Source organism: Filicampus tigris, chromosome 18, assembly GCF_054856515.1.
Source record: "Filicampus tigris isolate MCC_2025a chromosome 18, RoL_Ftig_1.0, whole genome shotgun sequence".
In the NCBI taxonomy this organism is placed as follows: Eukaryota; Metazoa; Chordata; class Actinopteri; order Syngnathiformes; family Syngnathidae; genus Filicampus; species Filicampus tigris.
This window is the reverse complement of record NC_141234.1, coordinates 7,549,732-7,568,860: the sequence shown is the minus strand read 5'-3', so window position 1 is coordinate 7,568,860 and position 19,129 is coordinate 7,549,732. Positions and strand designations below refer to the sequence as shown.

The following is a 19,129-nucleotide window of genomic DNA, read 5'->3' as shown; positions in this document are numbered from 1 at the left end:
GTTTTCAGATATGGGCTTTCTCTCCATGTACTGTAAAAAGTGTTAAAATCTGCAGACTAATATTTTGTGTGTATTTTACAGTAGATTTAAAAGATTCTCTTTGAAAATGAAAAACACTAATATACAATATTTCACGGCAGTGTTTCAAAGGATTTCTGTCGGGTTACAGATTTGTCGTTTGTGACGTAAAGACAACTCCTTACGCAACAGAGGTTCAGTCTTCCCGCATAATGGATCAAAAGTTGCCATGGTGACATACACACAGCTGAGTTTCCCTAGTAACAAGCTCACAAGATCTTACCTACAGAACAAAAGAGAGAGGCTCGTCTGGGTTGTGTTTTTTGTGCTTCGGGTCTCATTAGTGAGGTCGGCGTCAATGACACTCGGGTAATCAATAGCGCCCCCTTCAGACGACGCCTATCAGCATCTCATTGCTCCCTCCTGCTGCCAATCACGAAGGGTTAAGTGCACTTGTCACTTTCTTGTATCACCGTGCGTGATAGTGGGCCACTTTATATGATGTATGAAATCAATCAGGATTGTACAAGTTCTCCCCTACATACCATCGCCAGGCTCTCCTTAAACACGAAATGTACATTTTGCTGTAAGTCCCCCAGAAATATGCTTGGCCAATAAGTACCTCTCAGCCGTCTCACTTTCAGAGAAAGCACATACAAAAAGTTGGTTGCCAAAGTTAAGCATTTAGCCAGCTGCCATTACCGTCAGGTCCAGCATGTTGATAAAAGCGCACATTATGGCTTATTATTATTCACATAGTGAGTGTATTTGCTCGATTTTTGTGCCTGATGCTCATTAGCCCTAAATGGTTATTTGACTCTATTAGGATATCTTTTCAATACAATGATCTGGAAGTAGACAGAATGGCTGTGTAATACGCTAATGGAGCCTGCTCGAAGAAGAATTGGGCAGAATTTGGATGGGCTACTTTGGGTTTATGTTTGTCCATCATTTTTTCATAACACCCCTTGTTCAGGCTAATTCTTCTTTGGGAACACAGTTCACAAAAAAGCTGAAGAAAACGCTCAACACGTACATTACTCTTTTGAGATTTATAACCCGTTTGTGACTTGACTTGCGCATTGTGCACCTCCAAAATATAAGTGCAATTTTGAGTATAATATCCTTTTGAAAGTTGAAGTTCAACTGTATCAATTTTTACTCTAACATGTCCGTCGTGTATTTGCTGGTGACATTTCCTTCTTTCTCCTACATGACTGCAGTCCTCATTCTCAATTTCAACTTTCCTGCATCAATCTAACCCCCGTCTCGTTTTTTTTATACCTTGCCCCTCATTTTTATTCACATCCACAAGAGCCCCCCCAACCCCCCCCCCCCCAGTCACCCCGCTGTTGATTGACAGCTATAGAAATTGATTTTCAGCCCGGTGTGTTCCCACTGTCTCACTCTCTCTAGGCATTCCCTTATTTAGCTTCCACCACTCCAGGGTATAGTTGAGACCTCGATTTTGATGGGAGCCGTCTAATTCTTGGTTTGACGGGAGCTCTGTGACAAGCCCCAGGGGGACATTTCAAATGTGTTTGGTTACACATTGGTGTTACCTCCTTCTTTTTCCCCTGGTTTGGCCTTTCACTGTCTCTCTTGCTTTTGTTCGATCTTAAAAAAAAAAAAAAAAAATCACAGACATATAGACAGTTTCTAATTACGGGAGCATGCATACAGGGGCGTAGCCAGAAATTGTTCAATGGTGTGGCCAGGGTGACTTAACACCTCACTGAGGGGTGGCCATATGTCCGTGCGCATCATTTGTGTTCTTGTGACCCCCCTCTATAACTGAGAAGTCATTGTTTATCATACCATCCACAGTCAAGGTTGTACACATGCAAGTCCAAGTAAAAATCTACATTTTGCTGTGTGTCATTAGCTTAATGCCATTTTCTTCGCCACTGCTTATCTTTTCTGCAATATCACATAGTCTATTTCTATCTCACACACTGATTTACTAGGTAACAGCCAATCAGAGTGATCCATTGTCAACAATGCCCGACGCCATTTTGTATACTGTGATCGTTGGCTTGTTCTTAATTCTACACAATTCTAAACGTTGCTTTTTACTTAGGTTTGTTCCTGCTTCTATTCTAAGTGTTAGACAAGACTAGTATATATGCTCATTTTATTTCATGAAACGGTGACTGCGGATGATATGATAATCACTTCTCTGCCAAGCTGTTTGCTTGCTATGTTGTGGAAGTGTTGATTTTTGGTTGACATTGACTGTAAAAATCAAATGTCGTTCATTGATTCTTTTAAAGTTTGCATTCAGCTAAATTGTGATTGTATACTTTAAACGTGCAGTTACTCTAAATTGTGGCATCTTCCCGTATATGTGAGAGTGACCACAGAGTTACATGCCATGGCCACCCTTTTAAACCTCATAGCTCCGCCCCCTTTATCCTTAGACACGCACCTAATTTAACACCTGTAGTTTGCGCCAATCCGAACCCTGATAGGATAGCGTTACTGATGCTGCGTGACATGATTGGTCAGTTGCTCGCCTGGGCGAAAGCGATGTGTTAATCATAAATCAGAATGTGCAAGATTAGACGGACTAGCCCCTTAAAACGAAGTAGCTAGGTCGATGAAAGAGAAGAGCAAGACGACGTGAATGGATCCGACATGACCGACAGTGTTACGGCGGTTGAACAAAAGCTTGGTTTCATCACCAAATGAGCGTATTGATCACAGGATTCCTCTGCCCTGTGGAAAATGACAGGCCCGGTAATTGATTTCCCTGCATCGTGACGGTCTTAACACATTCTCTGCGTCTCGCCGTAATGGTTTAAGTCACCGGGACGACACGGACGACTGAAAAGCATATACAGTAGCCTGTGCCTAACAACGGGGTCCGTATATCCAAATCATCCAAATGTTTTCCCTTTTAAATCGGAAACAAAATGAAACAGTGTTTTGAGGATTTTTTTCTTGTTGAAAACAAATCCCATTTCAGAGAAGTTAAAGTTTGAGTCTAAAGTTGCATGTTATTTTCGGTCCAGTACAAAGCATGTACTCTATCTGCAAGATAGATAGAGATCTCACAGCCGGAGTCTTTTTCCTATTCAGTATTATTCATGTACTGTAGGATTAATGGTTGTTTTCATGTAAAAAGTCCAATTCAATTTATTTGTGATAAAGTGGCATATAAGACTGTAGTCTACCATAATGGAAATGTTGGAAATAAACCTCCTTACTTACTGCCTCTGCCAGCTCACCTGCTGATTCTCTTTTCACTCCAATCTCAAGGCGACCGACACTGTCAGTCGCTTGCTGGAGCGTGAGGTATATTTTGAATCCTACACTCACAATTTCAATATTTCAATAAACAACGAAACATGTTTTTTCCAAATCAGGGCTCTTAAACTGTATCTGTTTACTTGTCACTATCTGAGCTCTTCCAGATGACTTTCTTACTGTGAAATCATTAAATCCCCTTCATTCAGCAGCAAGATTTGCATCTTTAAGCAGCTTTTCACCTGTTTTTTTTTTTTTTTTTCTTTTCTCTGCTAAGTGGGCATGCTCTTTTCCAGCAAAGCCTTAACCATTCCTCATTCGCTCTGTTGCATATACAGTATTTGCACATGCCTACACAATTTCTTTCCTTTGAAAGTTTGCCAATAAGTGTCTTTGTGTAAACAAAAACAGTTTGGACACACACTGCAGTTATCTCTTAGACCATCAAGAAAGCTTTATGTCGGATTTAACTCGACGAGAAAACATTTTGTATTTTGTAACTTGTTTCGTGAGCATGGACGTTTGCAGACACCGTATGCATGTATATGTACCTTGTTTGTAGTATAGTTATGTATTATATTCCTAGGCGGGGGGGGGGTAAATGTTTGGATTCCTATTGATGACTATAAACGTCCACAGCAGTGAATATCTCACGTCACCACTTGACTGTTCGGTGAGTTGAGCGAAGCCGTATGTGTCACGGCGGTGGATAACAATGTTTTCTTTTTTTTTTTTGCGGGCATCCTGTGGTGTGGTCCGGGGTTAGAAAAAGAGGTCAATTGAGGTTAGTGATGGTGGAATGAAGAAATGAGGCGCTGAGTGATGGGTTCAAACGGTCGAGGACGCCTAGGACTGATTATACACTCAGTGCGGTTATTTGTAGCTGTGCTGGTGCGTCTTTTATTTTGGATTGTACTGTTTGTGTGTGTGTGTGTGTTGTTGAGGAGGGCTGTCAGTTTCGGTCTGGCAGTCAGCATAATTAGAAATCTCTTTTACCCCCGTGTGTACTCTTCATTCTCTCTCTCTCGCTCTCTCTGGCTTTCTTTCGATATTTCTCCATCTTGCTTCACCCCAGCATCCGCCCTTCCTCCCCCACTCCCTGCCGCCATCCACCTCTCCTCGCTCTGAGTGATGACTTTTAAATAATCTTTTTTTTTTTTTTTTTTGGTTTCCACTTGCTAGCACAGTGACTACTGTCGGGGAGGGGTGAAAGGAGAAAAAAAAAACAGACAAAAATCCCATTCCTATTACAGTGTTTGCTCTGCAATCCGTCTGTCCCCTTTTCACCCCGTCGATCTGATTTAATGACTCCACTTCATCTCGGACATCCTCTAATCTATTAAGTTCAGATGAAGCCCTGATGGACTTGTCAGCGAATCCGCCCAAGCATTGCGTTAAACACAGAGAGGGGAAAAGGGGGGGAAAAAAAGACAAGGAAAGACTACTGCTCTCCGCTTTCCAATGTTATTAGGGTCAGAGCACAAGGCGCTGCAAAGGGCCTCTCGGAACCTTGTTTATTTTTCCTCGGATGACTGAATGGTGTTTTGGGCGGGCCTCAACACACTCCAACAGTCACACAGTTTTTTTCAAGTGTGTCTATCATGATGAAAATGTACATATTTTAGCAGTCCAGAATATTTTGCCTCAAAACTCATGAGAAAATACAGGAGCAACCCCTAATGGCCAGGTTAATCAGTTAGCATGAAATGGGTTGGACATCAGACGTCATAAGACGATGATCCCTAATCGAAAGCAGCTATTCAAGATGGATGAATTTATTTTTTTTTCAAATTTTATTTGATTTTTTTGGGCCACTGCTGCCAAATGTGGGTGAACCATTTTATTGAAGTTTGCTGGATTTTCCATGAAAAAAGTTCTCACTCATCACTGTTGACAGCTTTAACACATGGTTTCTCCCAGTGACATTAAATACAGTGAACACCTCTCACTGAAACAGGTACGGTCTTCTAAATGACCATCTGAGTAAATTGATACAAGCCTCACATTAAACGTCAATAGTACAAAACTGGCAGACGGCTGCAAAGTTCACTCAGCAGTCTTCCTCTGACTTTAATTTTTTTTTTTTTTTATGTTCAAAAAGCATTTGTTTACAGGCAATATGCTATTTTTGCGGTGTATTTAAAGTGAATGTTCAAAAATTTCGCGTTGAACATTGTAAACCCCGATTGTGTTTGTAATCAAACGTTATGATTGATTATAATTTCATGTTTTAAAATGTTCACACAATGAAACAATATTAGTAGGTTCTAATATTCCATCGGAAATGTAGAGTGTAATGATCATGTTAAGCAGAGAAAATATAATATCTTGCGTTTTTTGCGAGTAGGGGAGGGGCCCTTCCACAGGTGCGCGTCTAATGAGGCAAGCGCTCAGAGCGCTGCTGTGTCCGGAAGTTTTTGTTCTTCTAGCTGTTTGAGTTCAAGTGACAACTACGCCGAATGGAAAGGTGAGTAAAATAATTATTTTTCTGTACTTTGTATTTATTCATAAGCTGTTCCCAGTGTGGTAGTATTCCGAAGTCAAGCTTCAGGTAAAGCTGCCGTCGTCGCGGTTTGGCCGTTACGCATCGCACGTTAATGCATGGCTAGTATGTCTACTAGTTCGCTGACCAGATACAGTATACCTATTTCAATGTAAAATTGAGTACTTCTATCACGTTGCCGTGGGCAATGCGCAAGCGTATGTCCATTCATCTTGTTAAGTAAGGGGGCATCGAGCCGAGCCGAGCCGGCGGCGACGGAAACAAATCCGTATTTTGCACCTGTCAGTGCCAGCCTCTGGCTGATATCTAGCTAACAATTAGTTATTTTTTCAATATAAAATGAATGCTTCCTGTCGTTTTACCTTGAGTTGAACGTGAACAAAGTGTTTTGTTCTGCTCGTTATTTCAGCCCACGTTGCGTGCGAGAGAGTTTGGAGACGTGCGTGTCGAGGTTCACTATCGTCTTGTGTGTGTCCACCAAGTTTTTGGTGCTGATAGCTTGGACGACTCGTAAGTTGTGCCAGCACGCTGAACTGACATTGACAAAGTGATTCATTCTTTTTTCCTTGTGTTTTGCTCATGTACAGTGAAGTTACAGTGAAGTGTGAAGCTGCAGAATAAAGTGTATTTTCTGAAAATATTTATGACAAAAGCTAGCAAGCTGAACTGTTGTTCATTCTTCTTTCGTCTTCTTTTTATGTACAGTGAAGTGTGAGGATGCAGTATAAGTATTTGTGAATATATTTTTGACCAAAGCCAGAAGGTGGAAATGTTGAAAAAGTGATTCATTTTGGATTCTTGTGTTACAGTTTGTGTAAGTATTGTGAATATATTTCTGCAAAAAGCCAGTGGTCTTAACTGATGATGACTAGGGGTGGGTTTGGCAAAAAAAAAAAAAAAAAAAAAAAAATCTAGATATTTTTATTGAACATTTTGGCACATCGAACAATGTTATTCCCACCGACGTCAGTCTTGTCAACCCCAAACCATTTACAGACTGCGGACGACGTGGTCTCACACCTTGCCATGATTCACCGCTGGACACTTCTCCATATTTGTGACATAGCTCGGCTGCAGTACGAACAGAGTCACGTGACTGGGTCCTGCCCGCTGATTCTGCGAATGGTTATCACTTCCTCTTCCTCCGCCGTCAATGCACACTGATTTGCCGAATGAGGATTTCAGCATTAACTCCTGATTCTTTTCGAGGCAGTATTAATACTCGATAATGTAAAATTGTAAAATGGTATCAATGACGATATCACCCACCCCTGAGTGATTGTTTCTTATATGTAATGTATGGATTGTTTCTGTTATGTCATGTTTTTGTAATCTCCTTCTACTGGATGTATTTTCGACTAATATTTTTTAAATATTTTGCAGTGTTTAATGCACATTTGTATTTGTGTAGTTTTCATATATTTTTGAATTGTCTTGTATTTTTGTCCATTTCTTTTGTTCTCACATTTTTGTATCATATATATCATTGTACTTTAGCTAACCTGTTTATGTTTTCACCTAGATCTGTTGTCATAATTAAAGTATTTTTGCTTTGGCTCTCATTAGATTATGCAAGTGTACCATAGTGTTTTAAGGGTTACATCCAGTTTCACCTTGTTTTGAATGCCAAGTTAAAAGGGAACAAAAAAAGTTGTTGAATATTGTGTGTTATATCTTGTCAAATGGTTGGAAATTCTGCAATAAAATAAATGCCATTTAAAGTATTCGAATGTGTTGATTTTTGGAATTTATTTCTAGATTCAGCGTCAAAGTATTGTGTAATTACAATGAATTATTCATGTCATAAATAACGTTAATGTAAACTAAACATGTTCAGTTGTGTGTAGTTTTCCCTTAACAAGTTTTGCCATGTGTAAAAACTAAAGTGGTTTAAGGCAATCGGTTTCCATGTGAATTTCTAGTAAATTCTTTTTGGGTTTAGAGTGTATAGCTCCAACATTTTAGTGTTGCTTTTTCATTTAACCAAACGCCATGGAAAGTACTTATTTTGTATATTTTTTTTAGAAACAAATTAAAAAATGCTTTTCATTTGTCCAATGGAAAATAATTTAGTCTCCAACAAAGCTATTTTTCTTCTCAAAATGTTCACATTTCTGATATACCTGTACATGCTTTTAAGTGGAGATTTGAAAAACAGGAATCTACAATTTTTTTTTTCTATTATGATAGTTTCTATTGTCATTTTTCCCCAACCAATCAAGTCACAACTCCAAAAAACACAAGTAGGAGTTTTTGTTTGATATTGTCATTTGGTGCACAAAAACGCTGCATTTATCTAAAAATATAGTACAATGGATTTCTTTTGGATTGTAGACCAGTTATGTTCCTTGCACTTTTGTCGACACAAATTTTCATTTATGTTTCCATGTTTAGCATCTTCAATTAACCCGCAATAACTAAAAGTGTTCTTTGGGTCTCTCTTGCAGGTTTCATATACACTTGCGGCGGCGCCCTGAAGGGCCGAAATGGCAGTGTCGAGTCGCCGGGGTTCCCCTACGGTTACCCCAACGGTGCGAACTGCACCTGGGTCATCATCGGGGAGGAAGGCAGTCGCATCCAGCTCATCTTTCTGTCGTTCGCCATCGAGGAGGAGTACGACTTTTTGTCCTTGTACGACGGACACCCGCACCCGGCCAATTTCAGAACCAGGTAAGACAACCATAATTCCTGCTTGAAGTTTTTGGTCTCCCTGCATAGAGATTAAAATTCTATACATAGGGAAGAAAATGGGCCTGATCCAAAAACTCAATTACTGTGCAAATCCTGCACATTCTGCATTCATGAATTATCATATTCATTTATAACATATCCATATATGCTGTAAAACGCATCTTGTCGCAATGCAATTGTTAAATAGGCTTTTGGTAGTTGCACAACTGTGGGGCTGGCTTAAGGTCATCCAAGTTGGTGTTTCTTCAGTAGAGACTGTGGCTTTTGAGGGGCACAGTTCATAGCTGGAGCAGAGGTACAGTCAGTAGTCAGAGCAGAATCTTGGTCTGTAGCTGGGGCAGAGGCGTGAAGCACAATCTTTGTTTGTTTTTTAGAGCTGGTCCTGGATGATCAGACAGGCTACTTGTGAAGATGCAAACTCGCGTTCCTCAAATGTGGCTTGATTGTATGGCCAAGGCACCCCCACACCCAAAAACAAAAAAAAATCTATTAATGGATTTAGTCATTTAGTCACATTTAGTATGTGGGAAGTTTTATAATGCTGTCCCTGCATGCATTAGCAATGAGCTAGCTAGTCTTAGAGCTAACAGTTAAGCCATTAAGGATGGGAGCGCATAACCGCGTTTCTACCACTAGAGCGCTGTTGCGTCATTCTACCTTTAAAGCCGGGAGAGCGGATACGTCTGTCTTTTTTAAATCCATTTCTCCGTCTCTTAGCCAATTTAATGCATCAGAATATACACGTGAAAGTGTCGCGAGACCGCGGAGGATGTCGTGGAATTATTTCGAGCCGTAGGTAGGCTAATGGCGGACGCAGTCGATCGCCGGGAGCTCTGATTAAAGTAAATAACGGCAGTGATATATAGACGACGCACACGACCAGTGAAACCAGTCGAACGTGATATGATTTGTAGACAATGATGACATTGACATCTTTGTAACCGAATAGAGGATGGTAATCACCACTCTATTTTTTTTTTTTTTTTTTAATTAAAATGGTGCTTCTCTTGCACTGACACATTATTTTTACATCATCAATTGAAACAGTAAATAATAATAAATTCTGCCTGTGTGAAAGCCACATGTCTAACCTCTTTCACAATTTGGAATTATGTTTCTGTCTGCTACAGGGGCTGAGATATTAATCATTTTGTAAGTGTTGAATTTCTGGGAGAACTTCAGGTTTTCAAGGGTAATTCCAAAGGGACCTTAGGTTTTGGGGAGCTGTTGAGCAATTTTAGGCCTTAATGGGTTACAAGGGAAGTCAACCCAAACATATTTTTTGCAGAATATGTTCTATGCAGGCCCACTAGTTGAAATAAGGCATTCTGATTAATATTGCGTTTGTGGAATTTAAGTTAAGCAGCAAAAAGCACCCACTTTTAGCCATCTCAGTGGGCGGCCATTTTGTCACAAGTCTGGCTAAAAGTTGTTGGATTTCTCATATTCCACAAACACAATATTAATCAGAATGGCGTGTTTCGACTAGTCAGCCTGCATAGGACATATTCTGGAAAAAAAATGTTTGGTTTGACTTCCCCTTCAAAACATTACCACAAACAATCTCAATGAAATGTACAGTAGCTAAATAGACATAACATGACATCATCAAACAATGAGCTCAACTACAAAGCAGTAATTACAAAAATAATTTATTCACTCAAAATTGTTTTCCTTCACATTTTTTTCAGTGCCTTCTTTATGACACTACTTTTTCACATGTGGTCCGAGGACTAAACTAGGAATATTCAAGGTGAATCAGGTGTATTTGTTTCTAGCTTGTGTGAGAATCTTCACTCATTTGTTTCTGTGGGCGCATGAATGATGAGTGGTGAGTATACCCCTGTGTTTCTCATTACGCTTCTTAGGAGTGTGATGTTGTGTGTGACAATTGGTGTCAGGAGCGTGTATGCGTCTGGATGTGCCGTGTTGTCGACAAATACCTCAAAACATGGCTTAATTAACACAAAAGCTGACGCACTGGAGAGCCAACATGGCCAGGAAGGAGTAAGTGGAGCAGCTCCACCCAGCAAAAGAGCACAGATGCCAACAATGTGACCCGGGAAGAATTGTGTTCCACAAACCTCACCGAGTTCATTGGCAGGTTATGCCACCATCAAAAACTACAAATGTATATTAGATTTTAATCTAGCACTTTTTTTTTTTTTAATTCTGTAAAGTTGTTTCACCAAGTTATGCAAACTCCAGCACGTCACCGCCTCGGGAAATAGGTCTGGAGTTACATTGTCAACATGAGTCAGCAGAATCAGCAGTCGACAGAGTTCACGCAAAGGTCTGACTTATTTAATTAGATTAGGCAAGACGTGGTTTCAAGATGAGGGGAAGCGATTTAGGTCATCAAAAGATGCAAATGAGTCCTCCCCGGTAGTTGCTGGAAAGCAGTCCTCTCACCATGGGACGCTTTGGCTCGCATCCGTTAGAAGCCTGACGCAATCAGCATTCTCAAACAAAAATGCGCTCATTGTTCAAATACCATGTGAAGACGCCAAAAAACAAACGGTGAACGTGGGATTTGGTTTCGTGATGCCCAGGGAGGAGATAAAGCAGTTTAAAAGAAAGCAAAAGACGTCCTGGATTGACTTGCGTTTCCCTGCTTCGCGTAGCAAGTAACCGGGTGCAATTTGAGGGATATTATTCCACATTGTCTTCACAGCTTGCAGTTGCAATGTGAAGTCTGTCTGTGTATGTTTCGCTGTATTTATGATTCCTTCTGGGCCTAATTGGTCACTCAATGGAGTGTCTAATGTGAGCTTTGAGAGGGAAAAACTTTGAAAATAAAACAGTTGCTGCATTAAGAAAGTCCCTCAAAAGCTATTTCATTTGAAACTGAAACGTCAGATTTTAAATGAAAAACACAGTGAGGAAACAGTGTAATAACGCCCATAGGTCTCGCTATGAGGTATACAGTAGAGATAGACCGATGTTTTTTTTTTTTTCAGCGCCGATACCGATTATTAGTAGTCAAGGAGGCCAATAACCGATATTTTGAGTCGATATTCGTTTTTTGAAAAAATGAATATATTGGCATCAAAATCTGAAAAAAAAAAAAAACAACTTAATTTGTTGAAAAATGTTTAAGCTTATGGTTATTGAACATTTTTTCAGATTTGCATAATGTTGATTTTATTTTATTATTATAAACATTTGCCAATATACATCTGTTGTAGAATTCTTACAAAAAGGGAGCTGCTAGTGTCATCGTGTCTTCAAAAGTTAAATGAAAACTTAAACAATACCGGCATATAGTTTTCTACAGTAACTAAAGTCCTCAAAAATATAAAAATGACAAAAGTTCAAATTTCACGTATCTTTGGTTTGATTTCGAACAAAAACAAAAAGCGCATGTTTTTTTTTAAGTTACATCCTTGAAGTTAACACATTTTTAAATTGATTTATTATCGGCCAATTAAAAAAAACAAGCTGATGCCGATATTCGTCAAAACACTGAATATCGTTGCGAATAATCGGCCCAGCCGGTAATCGGCCTGGCTGGTAATTATCGGTCTATCTTTAGTGTACACGTGAGTGCCAAAGTGATATCATCCTCTCTTTGCACCTTACATTCACACATACACGGTTTAGGAGTACTTTAACAAAATGAAAGGGAAACTTATTAATGATAACAGACAGGTAAAATAAAGAATATAGAAAAAAAATGCAGTGTTGTATATTTTGTGATTGTTTCACTTCAGATTAGGGGTGTACTCAGTCCTCACACAGCAAGTGTAACTGCCTTGCACTGCAATCTGTAAACAAATACAGTGCAGCTCTGCCTCTGGCTCACAGACATCGTGGCTGGTAATAAACTCCTGGCAGTACATCAAACTTGCAAACAAACATAATGAAGGCCATCTGTGTTTTTATTGCACAATAAATGTGGCTATCTGAAACTGTTACTGTTCCCTTTGAAAAAAAAAATATATAAGCAGTTTTATATTTTGAATTTTGTTCCTACATTGCACCCAGTGCGAATTGTAACTTTAAAACCAAGGTACATAATGAGCCTTGGCTATGGTAAAACATCACAACAACACTTGGTAACTGTATGACCCATATGGAGTCCCGTTTCAAAAGTGTGACATTTTGCTGCATTCTCTGAATAGGAGTGACTTCCAATCGTCAAAGATAAACCTTTACATTTGAAAGCCGATATTGCCATTGCCAGGCATCCGGGTTCAGGGTGAAACCAAGCTCAGCTGGGAAAGACTCTAGCTCACCTGGAACCATAATGAACGTAATCAGAATAGAAAATGGAAGGATTTATTGCTTAGTATTTTATAGAGATGGGTGAGTACTGACACCAGGTATTGGTATTGAGCCGATGCCTGTCTTATTTAAAGGTATTAAGTATTCTGAGGCTGTCGATATCAGCGGCCAATCCACCTGTTTTTAGCCATCTCTGGGGGTGGCCATTTGGCCAATTCTGTCGACTGAAAATGGCATCGCAACTGCTCAGGGCTCGGGTAACGACCAATTACGGCTGACCTGTTTTCTGAAGCTGAGCCGTGATTGGTCGTTACCTGAGCAGTTATGATGTCATTTTCAGTCGACAGAAGTGACAAAATGGCCGCCCCCTGAGCTGGCTAAAAACGGGTGGCTTTTGCTGCTTAACTCATACTCCACAAACTCAATATTAATCAGACTGCCGTGTTTCAACTAGTGGGAACATTTTCTTGACAAAAATATCTTTGGGTTGATTTCGCCCTTTAAGGCAAAAAAAAAATTCTGACATTGAATCAGTCCTTCTCTGCAGTTTGACACATTGGCCAATCATTATCTGCGTCAGAAAGGAAAGTCTTTGTTCACAATTTTTGTCATTGTGTTCAATGAAATGTTATATTTCAAAGGTCCTACCGATATTGCCACTTTATATGGGTGAGTACTCAAAGTCTAAGCGTATTGGTATTGCTCAGAAAAAAAAGTGGCATTGAACAGCCCTAGTATCCGTGTCATGGCATTCATAAATTGCACATATTAAACAAGGCAAACATTTAATTTTATTCATGGTTCATTTACACAATGCAGTTTCCTCATCAGTGCTCCATCTATTTATGAGTTAACTACTTCAATCGCAACAAATTGTTGTAATGACAAGTTTTCATAATTAATTAAAGGGCACCTCGCTTCTGTCGCATGTTCCACAGAGCAGTTCCAAGTTGGCCTACTGACAGCCGCTGGTGTTGTGCGAAAAGTCTGCTTGGCCCGCAGCACGGCAGCATTCAGCCACTTTGGATGAGAAACACTGATTCAAGGCCGAGGCAGTTCAGCCTTATTATGTTTGTTTATAGTTGGAAAAGTTACGGCGAGTTAGCCATGCATGTATTCATGGCACTCCAGGAAAAGTTGCTCACACAGTACAAGCCTCCCATGGGATTGTCAGACGGGGCAGCGGTTCCTCTCAGGTTTCATGCTAATTCAACCTGACACATTTGCATACAGCTTCCCACATTTTTTTTTTTTTTTTTTTTTTGTTTTTTACCCCCCCTGTCATTCCCCAACTTAGGTTCTGCAGCGAATGTCCTTCTGGTTGTTGTTCGATTTGACTGGTGACCTGCCATTTAACTGTGCACGAAAAAACGTTTGTAGGGTCCGTCACAAAATGATCATTAGGGAGTTTTTTGGCCTGAAAAAGCAAACGAGACGCCCCCAGCACAGAGTGTCTTGGAATTAGAATACAAGCACAGTTTTGGCTTACCTGCTGTCAAAAAGAGGCAAAAAAACCCAAAACATTTTGGCATTGCCGCTTGGTGTGACTTTGTTGTTGTTTAGGGAGACAAGTAGTATTCATGTTTCATACTATACTTTTATGTCTTACTAACATTTTTCACACTGAGATGTACAGTTCCTTGAGGAAAAAAAAAAAGAAAAGTTAACCCCGTCACAGTTTAGTTAGAACAATTAAAACTATATTAACCATCAATTCAAGCTTAGAACATTCAGTGTTGATCAAATTCATACCAGTAAAACAGAACAAAAAAGCAATCTCTTCAGTGATTATTCGTCCCCCCCCCAATCCATTTTTTTTTTATATGTGCTGTATGTAAGAGTAGGTCATAGAAAGTCCAAATACCCGAGAACATTTCAGTCTTTGTATTTTTCATCAATATGTGCGTATGTGTGCGTGCATGCTGGCCATATTTGTTTTTGCGCGCGAACAAACTCAATACGTTAGTCTACTTTCAAGGGCTTCAATGCAAACCGGAGGTTGTGTTTGGGCGTCTGATTGGCTTCGATCCGCCGCCTCTCAGGCCGGGATCTTTGGAAATGTGTTTACAGCGTCTGGTATATGAGTGTCGTACGCATGCGGCGAGCGTATTGCTAAGTCAATAAAGTGGGCTTCTCAGCAAGACGCGGCTGGTCGAAGGCTAGTGAAAAATGGAGGAGGCAAGTAATATTGTAAAATATAATTACTAAATACAAAGGAGAGGAGTAACGAAAAAATCTGTGAAACATTGAATGCAGTATTTGTTTTTAGAAAAAAGGCAGTATCACAGCAGATGGTGGCAGTCAGTGAAGGCCGTTAAACGCATCAATGAATGCTGTATGAATCAATTTGATAAATGTAACCGTTGCTGCAGATTCCCAAGTTTACCCGTCTTTATGAGCCACAAATAATTACTTCAATGTGTCACTTGTGGGCGAGCGTGTGCTTTTCCAAGAGAATGGTAATGGGTAAGCAAACTCAAAATAGAACGAAAAACAGAATGAATAATACACATAATTAAACAAGTACACTTACACACTGCCTTTAAAACGGCGGTGGTGAAGCCCCTTCTGAAGAAGAGCGGTTCTGACCCGAGCGTTTTTAATAACTACAGACCCGTATCCAACTTACCGTTTTTAAGTAAGATTTTAGAAAAACTGGTTTTCATCCAGTTGAATCATTTTTTAAATACAAATAATATTTTGGAGAAATATCAATCTGGTTTTAGGATGAACCACAGTACGGAGACTGCTCTTTTAAGGATCTTAAATGATATTAGGTGCACTGCAGACGTGAGAAAACTCACAGTCTTGGTGCTACTGGATCTAAGCGCTGCTTTTGATACAGTAGATCACCAAATTTTATTAAATAGACTTAAAAATCTAGTGGGCATCTCTGGTACTGTTTTTGACTGGTTTTATTCCTATCTCACAGACCGATATTTCTTTGTAAGTATGGATACTTGTTCCTCTAAAACTCATGAAATTAAATGTGGGGTTCCTCAAGGTTCGATTTTAGGCCCCTTACTTTTTAATCTTTATATGCTTCCCCTCGGGGATGTCATCAGGGGACACGGCATCAGCTTTCACAGCTATGCTGATGACACGCAGCTGTATATTGCCGTGTCTCCTGATGACACAGGACCCATTGATACCCTTTTAAATTGCATTTTAGATATCAAGTCATGGATGGCAGATAATTTCCTACAGCTCAATGAGGACAAGACTGAGGTTTTAGTTATCGGTCCCGAAGGTCAGAGAGAGAAGCTTTTACCAAAACTACACATTTTTAATCCCTCACACTGTGTGAAGAACCTTGGCGTCATTTTTGACTCTGAGCTCAGTTTTATTCCTCATATTAAAAATGTAACCAAGATTGGTTTTTATCACCTTAAGAATATCGCCAGAGTCCGCCCGTTTCTCTCTCAGGCTAACACGGAAGTGCTGATGCATGCCTTTATTTCCTGTCGTTTAGATTACTGTAATGCCCTGCTCTCTGGCCTCCCGAAAAAGAGCATTTCACCACTGCAACTACTGCAGAATTCAGCCGCTCGGGTGCTGACGAGAACCAGAGGGCGGGAGCACATTACGCCAGTTTTGAAATTGCTGCATTGGCTCCCTGTGTGTTTCAGGATCGATTTTAAAGTACTTTTATTAGTTTATAAATGTGTTAATGGTCTTGGGCCATCTTATTTATCTGATTTGCTTTTATCATACCAGCCCTCGCGGATCCTGAGGTCCTCTGGCGCCGGCCTTTTATTTATTCCAAGGGTGAGGACCAAAATGCATGGCGAGGCTGCATTCAGCCATTTTGGTCCTCACCTTTGGAATAGCCTGCCAGAGGATGTCAGGTCTGCAGAGACTGTTGATATTTTTAAGAGGAAGCTCAAGACACACCTTTTTAGTTTGGCTTTCAACAACTTTTAAATAATCTATCTTTTCTTTTGATTGAAGATAATTCTATGTTTTGCTTTGAATGTTTTAAAGCACTTTGAGTTGCATTTTTATGTATGAAAAGTGCTATATAAATAAAATGTGATTGATTGATTGAGTGATTGATTATATCCATCCAGAATGCTGTTGCGGCCGCAACATTTACACTGTTAACGTAGCATTTCCTGTATCATGCCCTCATTCTGAAAGGCAAAGTGCACCACTTGAGCTCACGGAAGTAGCAGGTAATTTGAACGTCACATCAAATTCTCACGTTTAATATGCATTCTGGTTTGCCATTTTGCTGTCAACTGAAAATGACGTCATCGTTGCTCTTGGCTCAGCTTGCGAATGTCACATGACCAAACCCAGAAAACAGTCGAACCATGACGGTCGTTACTCGTTATTGAATTACCCTTTGTGGAGTTTATATGTTCTGTACAGTGTATGAGATTGTCAGCTATGTTGGTTAAAATTATGGAAATGAACTGCAGCATTATCCAAGGCCACTGGCCACCCGAAAGAGTACCTTACCAGCTACGTATAAGATTTGTTTTGCGTTTATTCTTGTGTGCATGTTCTCGCGTTGCAATGAGGTATTTTTCATTTTGATATTGTTTCCACTGTGTGTAGTTGTTAGCTACTTGTGCAGCCATGTTTTTTTTCTATCATTGTTATTATTCAAATCGTATTGTTATTTCTGTTTAGTTTTCATGGTTTGATGGAGAATCGACGCCTTTAATAAACCCGTGTCAAGAAAACAACTTGTGTTTGTCGTGCCTGCGGGGGGAGCTACACACCCCTAGTTTACGGTCTTGATGCCATCCTGAAATTGTGTGCTGATGTGTGACAAGTCAGCTTGGTTGCAAAATAGCTCATTGACGTTAGTCAGCACCACGACAAATGTCTACATTTTAAATAATTCACCCTGAGAATTGACTGCGGGATGCGTTTTGTAGTTGATTTAGCTATGTCGCTCGGTTTTGAAAGTGCACTTCTGTTTGTCGTCAGTTCATTATTGCTGCCGTGAGCCACTCTGTGAACTCAGTATGATGGTATGCCATCCGCCAAGCAATGCGGAGCACAATTGAGGTCAGGTGAGGACAAAAACAAAGGAAGAAACTTAGAAGCCCTTTGAAAACCAATCAATGTGAGGGTATATTTTCTGGAGCGTAGGGCATCCATCTTTAGTTGGGTCAACAGGGTGAACGACAAGGTTACTCGGGGCTAAAGATGAGATTGTTGTAGAGGGGAAAGGGCGAAGAGGTTGCCGCACTCTCCTACTAAGTTAAGATGTTGTGATGTGTGTCTTCAATTGCACTGTGTTGGCTTTACCTCCGTTTTGCATGTAAAAGCTAAACAATAGAAGGAGTTATTGCATTTGGGGTGAAGGAGGTGAGCAGAGTTTAGTCTGCTTGTCTAATGTGATTTATTATGGGCCTTTTCACTCAATGGGCTCCTAATGGGAATATAATGTTTGCGCTTTATTGTGATTTCAAGCGTCTGCATTGTTTGGGGCTTCAGCTGCCGCAACCTAATGAGATCCAGGACGAGTACAGACAGTTCCAGCTTTACTAACATCGTAATGCTCACTTCGTCTTTATTATTGCATGAAACACTGAGAATTTTTGTCATATTCTTCACTTCGGTGTGGCGAAACACCGAAGGAGCTTTGACTCCAGCTCAGGTCGGCCATTTACCATGCTGTTATTTCAGCGCCAAGCCCTTTTCACACTGCACTCGCTCAGTGTGGCAGTGTTGCGCGGCAGAGCATAAAGACGGCGGCGCCCCACACTATAAAAAAAAAACCACACCGTGTATGTTTCAGGCTAAAACGGTAACAACAGTTGGACAACTTTAAAATATCAATTGTTGACATTTAAGGCAACAATATTTGTTAGCACAACAAATCAAGCCAGTGGCTTGCCCCAAACAATTTGCTGAATTGTTTTTACTTACAAAGTACATCTTTCGTCGTACAATACAAGGGATCATCAGTTCTGTGAAGCCTATTTTTGCAACAACAAAATTTTAAACATGTTGTTGAATTGCCCAACTACATTTTTTGGTTTCCTTGAAATTTTGAGTCGAGCGTTTTTTGTTTGTTTTTTTTTACACTGCGGCGGCCATATTTGGAAGTACTGCCCTACCAGGAAGTAAGCACGTTGACTTTGGGTTCAGCTGCCATTTCCAGTGTTCGTACTTTGATAAATGCCTACTCAAGAATTTGCCTAAATTAGCCCAAATTGGAAGCAGGTATCCTGGACAGATGGGTTACACTAAATTTGCCAGGTTTTTTTTTTTTTTTTTTGCCCATGCCATCTAATGTGGGTAGACTATGTTGTCAAAGTTCGCCGACCATTTTGCAGCTTTATTTTTTTTAAAATGTGTATCACATTAGACTGCACGAAAACCTGCCCTTAAACAACACAACGTATTTGTATTACAAGCTGGTCTTTGTGTGTTCCAGTTCTGACCCGCTTTGTTGCATGTAATCTTCTGCAATGCCCC

At 40.1% G+C, this 19,129-nt stretch overlaps 1 protein-coding gene across 1 annotated transcript in view; it reads left to right on the top strand.

The window, feature by feature from the left end:
- The window catches only part of csmd3b (CUB and Sushi multiple domains 3b), a 318,466-nt gene that overhangs the window by 104,776 nt on the left and 194,561 nt on the right, over positions 1-19,129 (top strand). Inside the window, exon 6 of the mRNA XM_086013828.1 lies at positions 8,218-8,440. Coding sequence (XP_085869954.1) covers positions 8,218-8,440 — 223 coding nt within the window. The remainder of the gene's footprint in view (positions 1-8,217; positions 8,441-19,129) is intronic.